This window comes from Phasianus colchicus, chromosome 7, assembly GCF_987193195.1.
Source record: "Phasianus colchicus chromosome 7, bPhaCol1.hap1.1, whole genome shotgun sequence".
Taxonomy (NCBI): domain Eukaryota; kingdom Metazoa; phylum Chordata; class Aves; order Galliformes; family Phasianidae; genus Phasianus; species Phasianus colchicus.
The window spans coordinates 13,629,581-13,647,931 of NC_143442.1; the positions used below are offsets into that span (position 1 = coordinate 13,629,581).

General features: G+C 36.1%; 1 protein-coding gene across 2 annotated transcripts in view; it reads left to right on the top strand.

The window, feature by feature from the left end:
• XRCC5 (X-ray repair cross complementing 5) overlaps positions 1-18,351 on the top strand; it is a 44,227-nt gene that overhangs the window by 732 nt on the left and 25,144 nt on the right. Inside the window, exons 3-13 of one of the 2 annotated variants that reach the window (XM_031590578.2) lie at positions 153-336; positions 1,509-1,557; positions 2,421-2,543; positions 4,159-4,347; positions 6,911-7,025; positions 8,671-8,809; positions 10,743-10,855; positions 14,118-14,180; positions 15,419-15,556; positions 16,882-16,972; positions 18,204-18,337. In XM_031590578.2, the coding sequence (XP_031446438.2) occupies positions 153-336; positions 1,509-1,557; positions 2,421-2,543; positions 4,159-4,347; positions 6,911-7,025; positions 8,671-8,809; positions 10,743-10,855; positions 14,118-14,180; positions 15,419-15,556; positions 16,882-16,972; positions 18,204-18,337 (1,338 nt within the window). Of the gene's footprint in view, positions 1-152; positions 337-1,508; positions 1,562-2,420; positions 2,544-4,158; positions 4,348-6,910; positions 7,026-8,670; positions 8,810-10,742; positions 10,856-14,117; positions 14,181-15,418; positions 15,557-16,881; positions 16,973-18,203; positions 18,338-18,351 lie in introns of those variants that run through there. The other variant, XM_090143744.1, reaches the window with a different exon arrangement.

An 18,351-nucleotide genomic window follows, 5' to 3' on the forward strand; every position in this document is an offset into this window, starting at 1 on the left:
GAGCTCCCCATGGGATTACATTTTTGCAGGATAGTACTGAAAGGTAGATTATTAACATTATCTCAAAATCGTTTCAGCTTGCTGTCTGCTTAACATGGGTGTGTATGGACCTACCTGTGTTACCACATTGTTTTTGTATTTTCTCTTTCCAGGTTTTTGCTGAGAGTAAAGATGAAGTTGCTGTAGTTTTGTTTGGCACAGATGGTACTAAGAATAACCTCGCCAGTAGGGATCAATACCAAAACATCACTGTACATCGGTCTCTAATGCTGCCAGATTTTGACTTGTTAGAAGACATTCAAAATAAGATTCAGCTAGGCTCTCAGCAAGCAGACTGTATCCTTTTGCTGTAGAGGGCTTTGAACTGATTCAGTTAAGGCGAAGAGTAGAAGTCAACATTGTGAAGTGAGCTCAGGTTTGGTTCTGAAAGTGTAAGGGCTGTTAAAAGTTCAACTAATTTGCGGTTGTAAGTTTGTTCACAGGCAGATTAGCAACTTTCCTACTTTCTTTTAACCTTTCAAATACAGCTTTGGCCCTAAGGAATAATTGCTCTAATAAAGTGTTCTTTTAATTAAAGAGAACAAAGGTAACAGTGTAGTTTTAGGCCTCAAATAAGGTATGCATTTCTAATTGTAGCATTGCAGCACTCGGTTTATGCTTTTGACTCAAATGAAATGTTATTCATGTGTACCTTGAATCAGCAGAAGTACCAGAAGCCAGACTATATAGAAATAAATCTGACAAATCTCTACTTTAAGCATTTCTAATATTGCCAAATGTCACTTGGTATTGTGAGTTGTTTGTTCTATTAGCTGCATAAGGTGAATTTTAAAAGAAAGCAGTCTGAAGAGTTTTCCCTTGTGTTTCACTTAAATACCGTTATAACTTCTTCGATTGCCATTCCTTTTTCTGACCATATCAAGATTGTTGTGAATTCTCTTCAGACTGCAGAATCTGTTTCAGCTAACTGTGAGATCTGGCCAGTCAGTTGTACATTAGCAGTAGAGTCGTGTTCTGTTTTCTGTGGGTGAGCAGATTTGCTCACAGCAATAAGAATACGTTTCTGCTGAAAATTATGATGAAGTGGAACCTACTGAAGGGTTGTTAGATGCAGATGCATTGAAGGTAAATTAGTGTGAGGAAAATGATGAAAGGATTTTGAAATTACAAGGAAATTTTGTTTGTGGATACCAAGTAATGTGTATTAGATTTCTCTTTCATTGCACTTGAGCCTCCTTATTGGCAGCTAAGATTGGGCTTTGAATCAGACCTCGTATTATCTCACTGTGAGGTGAGTGGGAAGGATACAAGATTGAAAATCACAGAGGTTATCTAGAAGCCTGCTGCACAGTAGATCTTTGAAGTGTACTTCTCAAAATGTTTGTTGCTTAAAGTGCATGTTTGTCAGTGCTTGGGGAGAGGGGTAAAGGCAGAGGATAGTTTGAAAAACAAAACATTTCTGTGCTGTGATTAATATTCTGAATGAGATTTTCCTTAATTTTGCTTAGTTCTGGATGCAATTATTGTGTGTATGGACTTGCTTCAGCAGGAAACATTGTAAGTATGTATCCTAAAGCCTTTAATAGAATTCTGAGCTTTCACTTTGGAGCTGACCTGCTTTCTGATTGTATAAATATTCAAACTGTTTTGTTTTAATAACCAAACAAACATCATGCTACATGATTCTGTCCCTGAAGAATCCCCAGGAGACTTCTAGCTTCCCTAGACAATCTACAAACTTTGATTCAACTGGAAACTATGCAGTAGATTACTAATGCCATCATACAAGACACAAGTGCTTTACTTAAACAGTGTCACTTTTCTTGTGATCTATTTTCAAATAATAAAGTGAATTAGATCTTAAAAAGCATAGGAAAGGACTAATAAATTTACACAGATAGTGGCATAACTTACAAAGAAAACTAAAAAGATGATGTTTTTTTGGCCTAGCAAAATAAAGTCTGTTGGAGTTAACGTGACTGTGAATACACGCAGTGTGAGAGAGAAATTTGTGCTAGGAGAAAATAAGCTGTAGAAAATGTTGGCACCTCAAGTGTTACAAACTTATGGACAAATTTACTTAGACTGGAAGTGTGATTCTTCCTAACAATCAGTGAACTGATGTTCCAGTAGAAGTTCAACCTCAATGTAGTTCTTAACATTGTACCTCCGGTGTTCAAAATCAGTGCTAGTCATGTAGAAGTAGTTAGTGATTTATACAGGGATAGAGTCCTGAATTTTGGGGAATTGAAATGTTCTGGGGGAATCGGATAAGGGTTAAAATTTACACGGAATATGAGTAATGATAGAGAAAACAGCTCCTATCTTTTTTGTGTGTATGTTTTACAAGTACAGAATTAGAAAAGAGCCTTAGAGATAATATTTCTGACATGTAAACATTTATTTTTTTGTATTTTAAGAGGAAAGAAATTTGAGAAGAGACATATTGAACTGTTTACAGACCTTAGTAGTCCTGTCAGTGAGGATCAGCTGGAAATTATCATTGCTAACTTGAAGAAAACAGGAACTTCACTCCAGTTTTTGTAAGTATGGATGTGACTATTATACACTATGTGATTTTAAAGAGAAATAGGTATTCATTCTTAATGGTTTTGAAGGACCTGGTGATCATTTGGTACTTTGTTTCTATAGAGGTGTAGCAATGATAAGTAGTTACATGAATTACATGTGCAGTAAATTATAGTGAACCTAATCCTGTTGATAGATTAGGTGCAAATGTATGTTAAAATGATAGTTTCTTCTGCAGGTAAACTTCTAGCTTAGAGCCAAAGTCTAAAATGGGAAACAGAAAATCTATGTAAGCAGTGAAGAGGGAAACAGTGTGACAGAAATAGACAAGAAGAGGTGGTTGTGTGTAGTGGAAATGCTAAGTTACAGCCTGAACCAGTCATTGAGCATGTGGTAGGAAGGCAGGGCCAACCTAGGGGAGCCTGGGTGCAGGCAGTGCATTGGGTGAGCGGAAGGAGTGGAGCCAGGATCTACCCCTTCCTAGACCTCATTTAAGAGCTGGCACTGTAGACAAGGGTATCTTGTTGGAGATCCCCCGTGTATCTGAGTCCTTCTGAAAGTATGCACATTTTTTCCTTTGTTTCTGTGTCTACGGCTGCTGCGTTTGGGCATATCCTTACTTGCTGCAGCTTAGAACTTGGTTACTATGCTGTCATTACTGCACTTTCCATGGTATTGCAGTGTTACATTGTGTCACAGGAGCAGCCTAGATCCCTTTTAGGTAAGAAAGATACTGGGAAAAATAGTGGTGTAATGTTTTAGATGCATGTAGCCTGATTGTATTGTCAAAAGGAAAATGATACTGAAGAGAGGGGGTGAATTTGAAAAATTGAAGTGTTCACAGTGGTGGGATTGGAAAATGGAAGCAGAGTCCCCTCCATGAAAGCATTTAAGGCCAGGCTGGACGGGGCTTTGAGCAACCTAGTCTGGAGGGAGGTATCCTGCATATAATGGGGGGATTGGTACTAGATGATCTTAAAGGTCCCTTCCAACCCAAACCATTCTGTGACTCTGTCTTCACTGTTAAAACAAGAATTCCTTGGTTGTTTTGGTATTGATGTAGGCATTGGTCTGAGGAATTGCTGGTAGTGCTGAGATGTGTTCACTGTTGCACATGGTGGTAAAAGCACACTCTAGGCCTTCTGATAGGAGCTTGTTTTTAAAGCAGAACTTTGTGTGGGTGTTAACAATAGCTGCTGGTAACAGTTTTGTGGAGGAAATTAAAATTGAATTTTATTTCTGAAAAAATTTAATATTTATTTTCACCTGTATCCTACATTCATTAAGGAGCTGTAGTGTGGACTTAATAAATTCATTGAAGCCATTTGTGGATCCAAAGCTAAGATTACAGCAAGACTAGACAGGAAAGAGTAAAGGAAAATAATGACAATCTTGTTGCTTTTTTTTTTTATCTGCGTTGTCTTTACTCTCTAGTTCTTTGTTACAGGCAGTCTGAAGTGTGATGCCCAGAATACCTTCAGCAATCTGTTCAAGACATTACCAATGCCAATTAGGCCTTGTATATTTCTGTGCTTTGTGAGCCATGCAGCTTTTTGTACATAGAAGATGTGAATGTTTTGGTTGGTTATTGTCATTCAGAAGAAAACTAACTACTGCTTGTGTTCTTAGTTTGCCATTTCCAGTGGATGATGGTGATGGACATGGAGATACAAGTGCCAGCATCTACCCGCAGCTGCACCAAAACTCATTCCCAAGAAAGAGATTAACTGCACAGCAAAAGGAAGGCATTGATGTGGTGAAGAAGTTGATGCATACTTTGGATGAAGAAGGAGGGCTGGAAGAAATTTACACTTTCAGGTAAACTTGATTAGACCTCTTTATAGTGCTTTAAATTTACTTTCTGATTTCTTCCCTAAAAAGATTAAATGAATTAGACAGTTGTACAACTTTCAGTTTCACCAAAGTCAGTAGATTTTATAACTTTGTAACTTCTATTCCTTTCAAGTGTAGAACTTTGTCAGTAGCTCTAAAATAGGTAGAAAAGCTTGCAGATTTTGATGGAAAAATGTTGGTTTTTTTTAATGCGTATCTGAATTTAACAAAATTGTTTTCCTCCATCTTCATTGTTGCAGCATTTTTGAGGGAATGCTTCTATAAATGAGATCTTTTAAGGATGTTTTTTGAAAGAGTTGGAATCTGTGATATGATACAATAGAACATCTTGCTTTTAATGGGAGCTTTGTTTCTCGGTTTGAGACTTCTTGTAACTCACTAGTTTGTCAAACTGCCACAAACCTTTTGATTAACGTTATTTGTTATTTATCATTTTACTTGTGAAGTTTCCTTCCCTCATTCTGTCCCACTGATCTGGCTTTCATATCAGCAGCCACTTATTTGAGTGGTAGTATGAATTAGTGCTGAAATGTGTATCACTGTGTATATAATCCATATTACTCTATAGAGCAGCATCAGCCTACAGGGGGAAAAAAAAACAGGCCTTGTTTTTGCATCAGAAGACTGTGCAGATGAGCAGTATCTTTAAGGGGGCCGTTTCTCCTTTGGAATAATCCATATGCATGAAGCTACTTTGCTGGCTTGGCCCCTTCTTTGTATAGGTATTTTATCACAGGCTTTTGCTACTGTGTAAGCTGTATTTGTGCCACACTTTTGAAGGGTAATCCAAAATCTTTGGATAAATAGGCATTTAGCTAATGGATTTAAGCTTTAGTTGTTTAAGAATATGTGAGGTATTAGATGCAGTTAAGTTGCTTATCAAGCTTTAAGGAGTCAGCTGTGCAAATCCGTTTCAAACACATTCTTTGTTTTCCTGTGTTAATTATCTCTGTTGGTAAAATTTATTTGTAAATTATTAATACAGGGAAGGTGAGAATTTTCCTCACTTGTTTTAGGGTTTGATATTCAGGTTATCAGGCAAGAGGTCCTTCTGCTTCTATTCTTCTGGGAGAAATGACTGAAGAGCAGAGGAGACAAGACAGTTTTAAAACATGTGCATTTACTAGCATTTAGTGACTGAATAGTCTTTGATAATAAGGAGTGTTTTTATTCTGTAAATATGAGAGATTGAAAGACTTAATTAAAGTTGAGCTTAAAATACATTGTTAGGCATTTGGCGCTTTCAGGTATTTGATTTTCACATTCCCCTTTGAACATACATTGGAGTAGTTTTAATGATGTAGTCACAAATTCTTTGTAAGAATCCTATATCGATATCTCTTCTGCTAGAAAAGGTGTTTTTCCTCCCTCCCTTCTTTTCTCCAGGGAAAAGGGAATCTAATGTTTATCTCATTATGAAAGTTCAGTGTATTTTCTCCTTTTATCATACTTCTGTTAGAGCTTTAAAACAGTAAACAACAGCTGCAACAGAATACAAACAAAACAAATATAACAAACAAACAAGAAGCCAAGCTGCTTATCCTAAGAAAGTTAAGAAGTAGAATAAGTGAAATTCTGTATTAGCATTTTTAAGAGTTGATCTTAAGTTCTGCTAGGCAAACTCTTTTAATCAACAGAGATACATTCTGAGTTTCATTATGATGTGAAAAAGGGGAGATCAACACTATTTTGTGTAATCATGCAATAAAAATAACATTTTCCGAGCACTCGGGCACTGGAATTTTATAGCAAAAGAGCTAATAGAGTTTGCATTAGCTGGAAACCATTCTGGAGTGCAATAGTTGAGCTTGTTTGATTTCACAATAATGTATTATACACCACTTTTATTTCCAGCTTCTAAATTTTGTACTCCATTGCTTAAATTTGTGCAGTTGAATAAACACTTTTTGGTATGAGATCATTAAAATTCCCTTTCTTGTATTTTATGAACTTGCACATATGCTGTTTAGGCTAGAAATATTTGAAGTAACTTGTTTCATTCTAGCTGAATGCTTTGAAAAGAATGAGTTCATTAGCAATGTGTTTAAAAAAAAAAAAAGTCAGAAGTTAATTACCACACAAACAAAGTCATGTTAATTGAAGCTGGATTATTTATTTCTTCACTTCCACTGCAGAAAACATTTCACCACTTGGAGAAGCCTTTTCTAATTTAGGTTGTTCAGCCAACTACATGCCCTAATTGACTGAGCATAGAGAAATGTAAAATGCTTAATAAGCAGTTGTGTAGTTTCCTCATAAGACCTATATACTGTCTTTATGCCCTAATGTCACACTATAATGGAGACTCAAGATGGGAATAATCTACTGTGCCACCTCTTTTGTTCCTTCTCTCTTCTGACAATGGTTAATGACAAGATTATTCATAGAGTTTATTTTCTAATGCTTCATGCCATTTAAGCTGAAACAATTGGGCTCCTGCATCTCCCTGAAGAAAGTGTTTCGTCTGTAATATTTTATTACAGTTCACCAAAGAGTTCATTACTGTCTTCTTGATTCCTTTGTTTAGAGAGAGCCTGGAACGTCTTGCGATGTTTAAGAAGATAGAAAGAAGACCTGTACCTTGGTCATGCCAGTTAACTATTGGTTCCGATTTGTCTATAAGGATTGTGGCCTACAAAGCAGTTAAGTCCATAAAATCATATATTTTATTGTATGTTAGCAACCAGTTGGGGGCAGTTGCAAATTTTATCCTTAACAGTTAAAAAAAAAAAAAAACTAAAAAAACTAAAAAAAAAACCCAAAAGCACAAAAAAAAAACCCCAGAAACAAAAAACCTGAATAAGCATCTAAAGTAATGCAGAGATTTTGTGTATAGAAGTAAGTAGATCTGAAACTGGTTCCCACGGAAACTCTTTAACTTCACCATGTTGTACACGTTAACAAAAATTAATGATACACATAAATGGAAGTAATTGCCATCTATGCTGTGACACAATGGTATTGAAGTTGATGAACTTGATTAAGAATGCTGTGCTTGTGGGAAGCTTTCCATTTGGTATCAGTGAAATGTCTGCAGCTCAATGAGATTTAATGTGTATCTCTTCACTGCTAGGCATGCATGTATGTAAAATGATCAGCATAAATGTTACACCAGCTATTGTTTCGGGTTGCATCTATTATTATTTCACATTTGAAAAAGATGTATTTTGAACTTATTTGCTTTATACTGTTGAACAGAGCTTATATGCAGTCTGTTTCCCTTGAATTTTCTTTTGGTCCTTCACACGGTGCTAAGAAGTATATTAAAACACAAAAATTGTACAAAATTCCAATAACTGAAGAAGTAGGTTACCATATAGCATGGCAGTATTGATGAATCTGGTGAGATGGAGGTTGGTTGATTTGTTACTAGAATCCAAGACTAAGAGTCTGATCAGTACTATAAGGCATCAAGGCATATTAAGAAGTTGAAATATATCTGATTTTTGAAGGACAGGCATGTAGCCTTGAGAGAGTTGTCTGCAGGCCCATCATTATTTTATATTTATAAATATTTTTTGATGGGGATATTCTTCCAGAGCCTGTATGAGTCCACAGTAAGAATCCTTTCCCAAAGGTGTTTACATACATAACAAAGTAACCCTGTGAGTGAGCAATGTGAACCAAGTTGCTAGCCTGAGGTCATATAGCAGCTGGAGCAGAGCTGGAAATAGACTTGTGGTATCTACTGCCATAATCCATTCTTCTGTTTTCTACCCAGTTCTACATTTTTCTTCTCATTTATTAATTTCACCATCAATTTCAAAGAAGAAAGAAAGCATATTTCTTTCCCTGTAGTCAGGAAATGTTTTTTGATTGCATTTATATATTTTTTCCTTCTTTCCCTGCCTGGTCCTGTGATGCAGCTTGTGTCTTCTGCTTTTTGGAGAAACTATAGTAAGATAGGGTGGTTTTTTTTTTTTCTTTTATGCTGCTATGCCTACGTGATGGCTGACTCAGGCAAACAAGCTGAATGAGTGTTGTACACCTTAATACTTTGTCTAGAGTACGTGAGTAAAGGAAGTAAAATAAATGACATAGCCCAGGATTTTAACAAGTAACCACAGCAAGTATGCAGTCTATATGATAAAGTTGAATGACAGCTCTCATAAGGATGAAACAGTGTGCTTAAAGCACTGTGATAGCAGTCAGGGATGTATGATTGGGCTCTCTTTTACTGGCAAAATTACCTAGTACTTGGTCTAAGACTCTTGTTCATGTTACCCTAAGAGTTTGGGATCCAATTGAAACATTAAATGTTCCTTTTCTTCAAATTTGGATATACAGCTCACAGAAGAGAAGGTGAAAAAAATCTGGACAGTTGTGGATGCTAAAACCCTCAGAAAAGAAGATGTGCAGAGAGAAACCGTTTACTGTTTAAATGACGATGATGAGACAGAGGTTCAGAAAGATGATACTATTCAAGGTATGACTTCTTTGTGTGCATCCCAGAGGCAGACCTGAAATAATGGATGAACTTTTACAGAACTAAAAAGTGCTTAGCTGATGTAGTTGGAAGCATAAATGTAATTTAAAAATGTAAAATGTGTAAGCTGTCTGTCTTTGCATATTCTGAAAGTTCTTACTCTTCCTAGTAGTAGGAAGAATAATACTAATACCACCAGGTGGAACTTAGAGGGGACTACAGCCTCCTAAACAGTACGGTGTGAAAGGCAATCTCAGTTCTGTAGTCAGTGGTGGTGTTAACCTTTACTTTTTTCAAATCTCCATTGGTACTGATAACATGAATATTTTCATAGCACTTTTTTTTTCCTGGATAAACAACTGCTCTATATATTCTGCAGAATATAAAACAGTTCTATTAGCTTAACTTCAAGTTCCACAAGAGGTGTGATATGGAATAGTGTTTCTTTCTAAGTGCATTAAATTCCTGAGAGGACTGAAGGTCCCAAAACCAGTACAAAATAATCTACTATTTAAAAAACAAAATTAAGCAAATATGTGATTTTTTTTGTGTGTGATTCTAGATTTTGTTACTGAATAATTCTTTCCAGATTGCATTTTTTGTCCCACATAACTGGTACAACTGTATTAATTAAAAAGGGCACAGCTATTCAGATAGCAATATAGAATTTGTTGTTATGTAAATAAAATAAACTTAAGTATGTGGACATAATGTGCTCTGTTTTTTTTAAATTTTTAATTATTTTTTTTTAATTCTTTGAATTGTAGCAGAAGTGTTTTATAGAAATAGTAGATAAAAATGTCCCCCAAACAGTACAAGACATGTATCTCTCTCTCTATTTGATTCTTTAGCTGAAATATTATGTAAAAATGAGTACTCTGATATTTCAAAACTTTTAGTATTTTTAAAAATCCACTTATTACAGTGAATATTTTGAAGCATTTTAGGCTGTTTTTTGCTGGTGTCTTTAAATTGCCCCAGCTGGTGGAAGGCTGTGGGATGTTATTAACAATGAACAAAAAGTGTTGTGAACAGTTCAATAGGAAAAAAAGAGACTAAAAATTTCTCTTATCAGTGGTATTATATTTTTCTTAAAGAGCAGATGATGTCTTAGACTTCTTGGACATTTTGAGAAATGGCATAATTAGACAATATTTTGCATTTGAAACACCCGTACCAAAATATGTGTTTTGTCTGCTTGTTTGCTTTTCAGTTTCCAGAAAATTTGTATGTACATAGGCTTTCCATCCAGAGATTTACTTCTGTTCCTTCTGCTTTCATCTCACCTAAGATATGCAGCCCATAGTCTGTGACAGTATAATAATGTGATGATGATACAGGGAGGATACTTTAACTTCAGGTAGGGAAATGAGCAATTGGTAGAGAAAAACAAACAGGTTCCTGTTTTATCTAGGTATTCCTGTAGTGTAGGGCATGGGAATTAAAATAGAATGTATAGAAAGACCACTTATGCATACAAAGATGTTTTGATTTTTTTCCTTTATATGATGGTATATCTCACTACCAGTGTTAACACATTTTGTTCTCCGAGTCCCTTGTGATGTCATTTCCTTCTTATGATTTATGCCATGCTTTTTTTCCCTTCATTACATTTGCAGAGAGTGTTGTAGTCTATTTGTTAAATCTATTCTATGATCACAACTTTGTTAGGCAAGACATTGTTTCTTTATCTTTTCTGCTCTCTACAAGGGCAGTTATATAAAATGATCTACAAGGAGTGCAATTGCTGTTCATGAAGTACAAAATGATTCTGTAGGGTGCGTGCTTTTTTGTTAACAGGAAAAGTAATTTGATGAGCGTGTGGAGTGTAGCTGTGGGGTATGCATGCATTGTTAAAATATTCAGAGAGCTAATTTCAGTGATAGAATTGTAGGCCCATATGCTTACCAGATGCTCCTCTCTTGTTTTCCAGGGTTTCGCTATGGGAGTGATATAGTTCCTTTTTCCAAAGAAGATGAAGAGCAAATGAAATACAAAACTGAAGCAAAATGTTTTTCTGTTCTGGGATTCAGCAGAGCATCTCAGGTACAGTACTAAACTTACTCAATCTACTGGGTTACAGACAGTTGATTTTGGTTTGAATTTGTTGAAATTATGGTGGTGTACTCAATTCCAGAACTGGGAATGGAGCACCTGCAGCCAACTATAGAGGAGTAGGTTCTAGTAGATGCAAGCAGTATGTAGTCTTGTGAAGAAGAGACATCCATAAATATGGCTATTCTTCCTTCTAGTGAAGCAAGAGTCACTGATCTCAGATCTCCACGAAGTGACTACAGATATGCCGTAGTTTCAATTTCATCTTACTGACCTACACAGCGATTTGCAAGAGTAGATTAATTTCTCTTTTGTTCGGACAAAACAGAAGCCTTGGGCTTTCCCCAGCCAGGAGTGTGTGTTTTACTTTCAAACACAAGAAACCTCTCCCTTAATGTTACAGGAATGTTAAAGAAAGCCTGGGAACTAACAGCATTCCTTCTCATTTCCATAAGGATTAGATTATGAATGGTACCTTTCTTCTGGTTTCTGTAATAAAAATTAAGTGTAGCAGAGAGTTCAGAGAACTAAGATGAAGGCAGCATCATTGAAAAGCCTTCTGTATCCCAAGGAGATCCTCAGTGTTTGTGAATAGATGCGCTTATGTGACAAAACTAATGCTACAGATACATCTGTTTTACCTGGAAAAACTTAGGTAAAGGCTTAACAAACCTTTCTGGAAATGCGATAGATGACAAGAATCCACAGGAGTGCGTGCCATTGCTTCGTAGAAGTTTTAAGCTGCCTTTGCTTTTTCTTTTCCAGGATATTGCACAGGGTGATTGAAACTTTACTCCATCTTGGAGTTCAGAGCACCCAGTCCCTTTCACACTCAATGCTGAAGTGAGACCATAGAATAGCTCTATCTTCTGTTCTGGAAGTTTTTAGCCCTTTTGCTCCTTTTTGAAAAGTCTTACTGCCTGTACCAAATAGGACCCTTGATAAAAGGCTGACCAACCATTAGCTTTACCAAGAAGGAAAGGTGCTGATGAAATAGAGGAAGTTTCTGCAGAAGCTGTCTCCCTATTGTATGCAACTAAACATTTCTGTACAGTTGGCACAGAAGATCCTGTGTACTACTAGAGATGTTGTTAGACTATTGCTGTGTGATGATCTAAAGCATATTGACTGAGAAAGCCAGAAAGTTACACTGATGAATTAAAATGAGAATCCAGCCTAAATAAAACCTGTAACCTGGCTGTTCCTTAAGGATGTTCGGATCTTAAAATTGCTCAAAAAAACCTCAGCACAGTAACTTATGCACTGAAAGTGATTGTTTAAGGAAAAGCATTGTGCTTGAGCTTATGTACCCTAAATTGGCTGGGGCACGGAGATATTGGGAGCTGCTAAATACAGTACCAAAAACTGGATCTGACGTGTTGAAGCCCTCTGTTCAGACAGCAAGTTTCACAAGAGAGATTTTTTGTTTGTATCTTTCTCTGATCTTAATAGTTTACAGCTGAGTCTTACTGTCTTCATTATGTTCTGTAAGATGTATTGCATCATGTGCAGCATTTTCTTAGCTGGAAACTGTCCTCCTTTTTCAACTTGAAATCTCTTTTATTGAAAAGAGAAACTGACTTGAAAGCAGCTGAGAAGTGTTGTGCTCCTGCAAGTGAGCAGTTCTTTTGTATGCTGTTATTTTTCCCCTGTTGGTCAAATAGTGCAGTAATATTTTCAAACTGCCTCCGTATAATTTATTGCAGGAATAGTTTTGTTTTTTTTTTTTTATCACATAAGCATGCCCTATGGAATTAAGAACTTGTATTTTTCAATGCACAAAATATGTACTGCTTTTGAAATTTTTTACAATGGATTTCATGACAAACAGGAATGGAATTACATATTAAATAATGTATGCTCTGGTCCTGTAACTAGAATTGAGAGTATTTAAGCACATTAGTAGTTGGATATACCTCAGCAGATTGGAATTATTTAGAAGGGTTGTAGGATTAAAATTATATGGTACAGATAATGATATCAGGAGGTTTTCAATTATGAGTATAATTTTCAAGACATTTGCTTTCCTTATGTTTTGGCTTTTGAATTTTATTGTTTGAAGTCGTGTTACCAACACAATTCAAATGTATGTTTTATTTTAATTTAATTTTATTAAAAAATAATAAAAAAAAAAAACCTATGGAGAAAAGATAACTAGAGAAACTGGAACAGCTTCGAATTCATAATTAAAGAAGGAATAGAACCACCTCTTATTATTTTCTTAGTTATTCACATCCCTCAGGAAAAAAAGATCAGAGGCCGCTTAAACTTTGATTTTTAATTTATAAGCAATGCTGTGTAAAACAAAAAATAATACTTGAAAATATTACAAAGGACCCATTTCTTTGGCAAACAAAAGGTACAGTGATGCATACTTCAGATATTTATATGAAACATACAAATGCCTGAGCCTTTTAGGGCAGAAGGGCAAAGAATAATTAAAGGCAGAATAAATGAGTTCAGGAATTGTGTTGTAATACGTCAAACAGATCTGCTGTGGTCTGAGTTGTCACCGACTTCAACAGCATTATGCTAATTTGCTAAATGATGAAACTCCATGTAGTTTGGAGCTAATATAATTTGGTGGGATTTTCTTCAACAAGGAAAGGTCATTTTCACTAGTGCAATATGCGTGCTTTGACAACTGTTCCACTATTGCGGTGTTTCTCTGGGTGTGTCTCAGCCTCTGCAGCTCTGTTATTGGAGCAATGCCCAGTAATGACACTTCTTTTTTTTCAGTCAGCCATGTTCATGAGCAGCATACACTCTGCTAACAGAAGTGCTGCTTTGCCAGTGCAGTTGTAAATACTACGCAGCGCCCCTAAACTAGCTTTATTAGTTAAGGATGTGACTTCAGTTCCTTTTTCATTTATTTTTGCTAGCAAAATTTTAATAGAATAGATGTAGCATAGTGCCAGTTAAGTTTAGGTGTTTTGTTAACTACTGTGGCTTTCCACACTGATGTATTATTGGATGTTTTCCAGACTTACAATAGCTACAAGTAACATAGCCTCTTATTCCTGCCAACTGATAGGAAGAATGTGGGAATATTTTGCAGAATATGACTGAATATCCACAGAGTGAAAAATGGAAATATGGAACATACACAAAGCCTTAACCTCTATGCACAGTGGTTAGGTTCTTTGGCTTCTCACTTGAGTAATGTTTTGGTCGTTCAGTAATTTACTTGGTCTGAGTACATTAATAACATTTGTTTTACATCAAGCTAATGTCTGACTATTTCAATCTGTAGATCCAGAGGCACTGTTACATGGGCAACCAGGTTCTCAAGGTCTTTGCAGCGAAAGATGATGAGGTGAGATGAACTCAAATTTAATACTGAAAGTGATTTTGAAGAATTATAAAATCATTAAGGCTGGGAAAAACATCTTAAGATCAGCTAGTTCAACCATCCACCTACTACTAATGTTGCCCAATAAACCATGTCCTTTCAGTACTATGTGTACATGTTTCTCAAATGCCTCCAGGGATAGTGAATCAACCATCCCCCTGGGTAGCCCATTCCAGTGCCTGACTAGTCTTTCAGATAAATAGTTTTTCCTGATATCCAAGCTGAACCTCTCCTGGTGCAGCTTGAGGACATTCCCTCTTGTCCTGCCACTAGTTACCTGGAAGAAGAGGCCCACCCCACCTCACCACAACCTCCTTTCAGATAGTTGTGTAGGGCAGTAGAATCTTCCCTGAGCCTCCTCTTTTCCAGACTAAATAATCCCAGTACCCTCAGCTACTCCTCATTAAGTCTGTACTTCAGACCCCTCATCAGCTTTGCTGTCCTTCTCTGGGCATGCTCTAGGGCCTTAATGTCTTTCTTATAATGAGGGGCCCAAAACTGAACACAGTACTGAAGATGCAGCCTCACCAGAGCTGAGTACAGGTGAATGATCACCTCCCTGCTCTTGCTGCTTCTAATCAAGCCAGGATGCCATTGACCTTCTTGGCCAATTTGCCCTGGAATAGAAAAGAAAGCAGTGGTGCTTGAAATTGTTCCTTCTTTCTGCACTGATAAAACAGAAGCATTCTTAATGCGACTTATAGTCTTGTACCATTGTCCATTAAAATGAAAAGTGGCTTGGACCTCAAATGAGTACCCTGTCTCATGAATAATGAGAAACCTGTAAATATTGTTTGTGCAGGGGCATGGGGAGCTGGTGACTAAGTTCATTTTCACACAGACCATTCTACTGTTTAGAACAGACCTCCAAATTATTTTAAAGACGAGAAGTAAGAGCATCACTGTAGAACTTTAATGTATTTGATTAAGGGTCTGACTTTTCTCCATTTGTCTCATAATGTACCACCGTTCACACTATCCATGAAAAGTTCCCAGGAACATGTGAATCTAAAGCTGATGCTCTGCTTTGACTGGACCCGCTCTCATGATAGGATTTGAACTTTGTTTCTTTGTTTTCAAAATTTTCATGTTAAAATAATTTTTTTGTGAACATGAAGTTGTAGTTGAAAGTGCTGTTGAGTTCACAGTGGAAAGTATCCTTCAGCAGACTAATGAGAACTTGTATGATTTTTTTTTTCCAGAATGCAGCAGTTGCTTTTTCTGCCCTTGTTCAAGCATTGGATGAGTTGAATGTAGTAGCTATAGTGCGCTATGCATATGATAGAAGATGTAACCCACAAATTGGTGTAGCTTTCCCATGCATTAAGGATGCATATGAGGTAACTTTTCACCTTTACCTTTTTTTAAAGAGATTCTTTAGAGGTGCCTTAACAATACCAATTAATAAATGATTATAATTGAACCATATGAATTTGCAGTGTTGTATAATACCAGAAGAAACCACTAGTGTTTTTATGACATAATACCAAGTCTTAGGACAAGGAGGTAACAAATAGTTTTAAGTAAATATCTTAAACAAACAGAAAAATAATAATACATGTTTCTATTAGAATTCTCTGTATTAGAGATTTGAATAAAATTGATCTATATTTCAATAATAATAATTTCATTTTGTTATTCTTGAAATCAACGTGTTGATATCTAAACATCTGATTATACCTCTTCTAGATAAGTTACCACTGTTCTCTTGCTGTGTTATTAACTACCTCTCAGAGTGCTACTCGAAGTTGTGCAGTTAGAATCAAAGAAGGAATCTAGTATATTTATTTCCAGGTTGCTTAACAATGCAAATTTTAGCTGTGTAGTTGGCATTTCAGGCATGTCCAGTTACTCCAGTGTCATTAGGATTCTAAGTCAAGTGGGACTGAGGGGAGGAGTGAACAGCTCTCAAAGATGCTTCTTAAATTCAGGTCAAGAGTCAGGAAGGCAACCATTTTTTTTACTTAAAGACTATGAAAAAAGATAAAAATTTCTAGTCTTTTTTTTTAGTAAAAAAAAAAAAAAAAACATATTTGAAATATTTCTTTAAGTTTTGAAATTCCCAAAACAACATAGTTTCTTAGAATTTTGCTAACGTGTGTTTCCACTGATCTTTCTTGAGAGACAACTGAAAGAGCTAAATATATATAGCATGGCTAAGCAATGACTAAGGTGGGGGCGGACATAAATCTTCAGGCTTATGAAGGCTACAAACATAGAGGATGGAAAGGAGTTATTTAGGGTAGTATATACTGGAGGAGGTATTTGAATAAAGGGAAAATTAGCATGAGAATGTCAGGGAGGAAAAAAAAACTTCTTTAAAACACAGTGAGCAGTGATAAAACCTCCTAAAGCTTCAGTGTATGGGGTATTTAAAACTTGGCTGGATGGAACTCTTTGCAAAACAAAAGTGTTGGATGACCTTGGGGGGGCTTCATTCAGCCCCCCCTTCTTAACTTCAGTAAGTTAAGAAGTGTAGCCATCATTGTATTCTGAAATAATTCTTTGTTTTTTACTATTTAAAATGATGTTGCTCTATATGCATTTTACTGATTTATTTTTGTATATATAAGTAAAATTAAAAGATCCAATGTCTGTGTTTTTATTGCCCTGGTGGATCACTTCGGGATACTTCGGATTTTTTTTCTTCTGTTTTTTCTTTCAGTGTCTCTTCTATGTGCAACTACCATATATGGAAGATGTAAGACAGTACATGTTTTCATCCTTGAAAAACAATAAGAAATGCTCTCCTACTGGTAAGATAATCCTTTCTTGGGCAACTGGACAAATGCTATAATACTCTTCTTTTAAGACATTCTAAAATAGCTAGAATACTTGGCTTTCTGATGAAATTGTATGCTTTGTTGTTTTTTGACATAGGAAAGAAAATAGCCCTTTTGAAATAAGCTCTAGAGTTGCCACCTTGAAGTGTGAAACAAGCATCTAAATTACAGCAGTTCAGTTGTGGGCTGAGCAGACGTGAGGGGTTTGTGGACAGTCTTTCAAAGCTGTCTTGTTGAATGAATTCTGGCTCAGATTTTATAATTACTAGTCTCACAGGATTTTTCTGTGGCGGACATTTGAGAGTTAGTCCTACATAAACCTTGATCTTGGAGCTTGTTTGTGAGACTAAATGGCCAAATTGTGTGGGATCTGCAATATGTTATTAGAATGAGCAATCACTCTAAACAAGCTGGTCTTGCGGTCACTATCTGAACTGTATTTTCTATGCTCCAGTATTTTTTTTTTGAAGCATTTACTTACTTGTGTCCAGATTCAAGGGAGAGCATCTTTTGAAGAACCATACAATATGCAGCCATGCAAAGCTTGACTCAATGTTCTGTGAATTTTCACAGCAATGAGCATAAATGGATGCAGTTTGAAATCCACTCCCACTTCAATTTGTAGTGTGATCCATTGAATGGGCATTTGCACTTCAGGGTTTTATAGCATGACTGGGTTTCTGAAACATTTTCTATTTACTTGCCTGTAACCAGCAGTTTTGAGAACAGATCTTAAACCTGTCTTACCAGAGCAATAGTCGACTATTGTGAACTGATTTGCAATCCTAACTTTTAAAATTTGTATTACTTAGTTTAGTTTTTCAAATTTACTTTTCTCCTCATTTTCTAAGTGTCCTATAAACCTTCTGTTGCAAATGAAAACAACTTGAAAAGGAAAAATGGAAGCAGAAGGGCAGCAGTAATTGAGGTCTTCCAACAGAAAGAAAGAACACAAAAGCCACCCAAACAAAACCCTATAAGCTTTATGACTTTACATTGTAGTCCTTAAACAAAGCAGAGTTTTTATTACTGTCTGCCACCCATATTCATTTTGGGTATTTCTTGTATGTGCAGTCTTCTGTGGCATTTAATGACTTGGTCAAAATTTCACATTCTGAAGAGAATCTTCATCTGTAATTGTTTCAAGAAATGCATCCATCTGCAAGTTCATTTAATCCTTCTTTGTATTTAATTTTTGCCTTAGTGGATCAGTTATCTGCGATTGACTCCTTGATTGATTCTATGAATTTGGTTTATGAAGATGATGATGGAGAAACTTTTGAGGACCTGTTTAAGCCCAGCAAAATCCCAAACCCTCATTTTCAAAGGTTATATCAGGTGAGATCATAAGT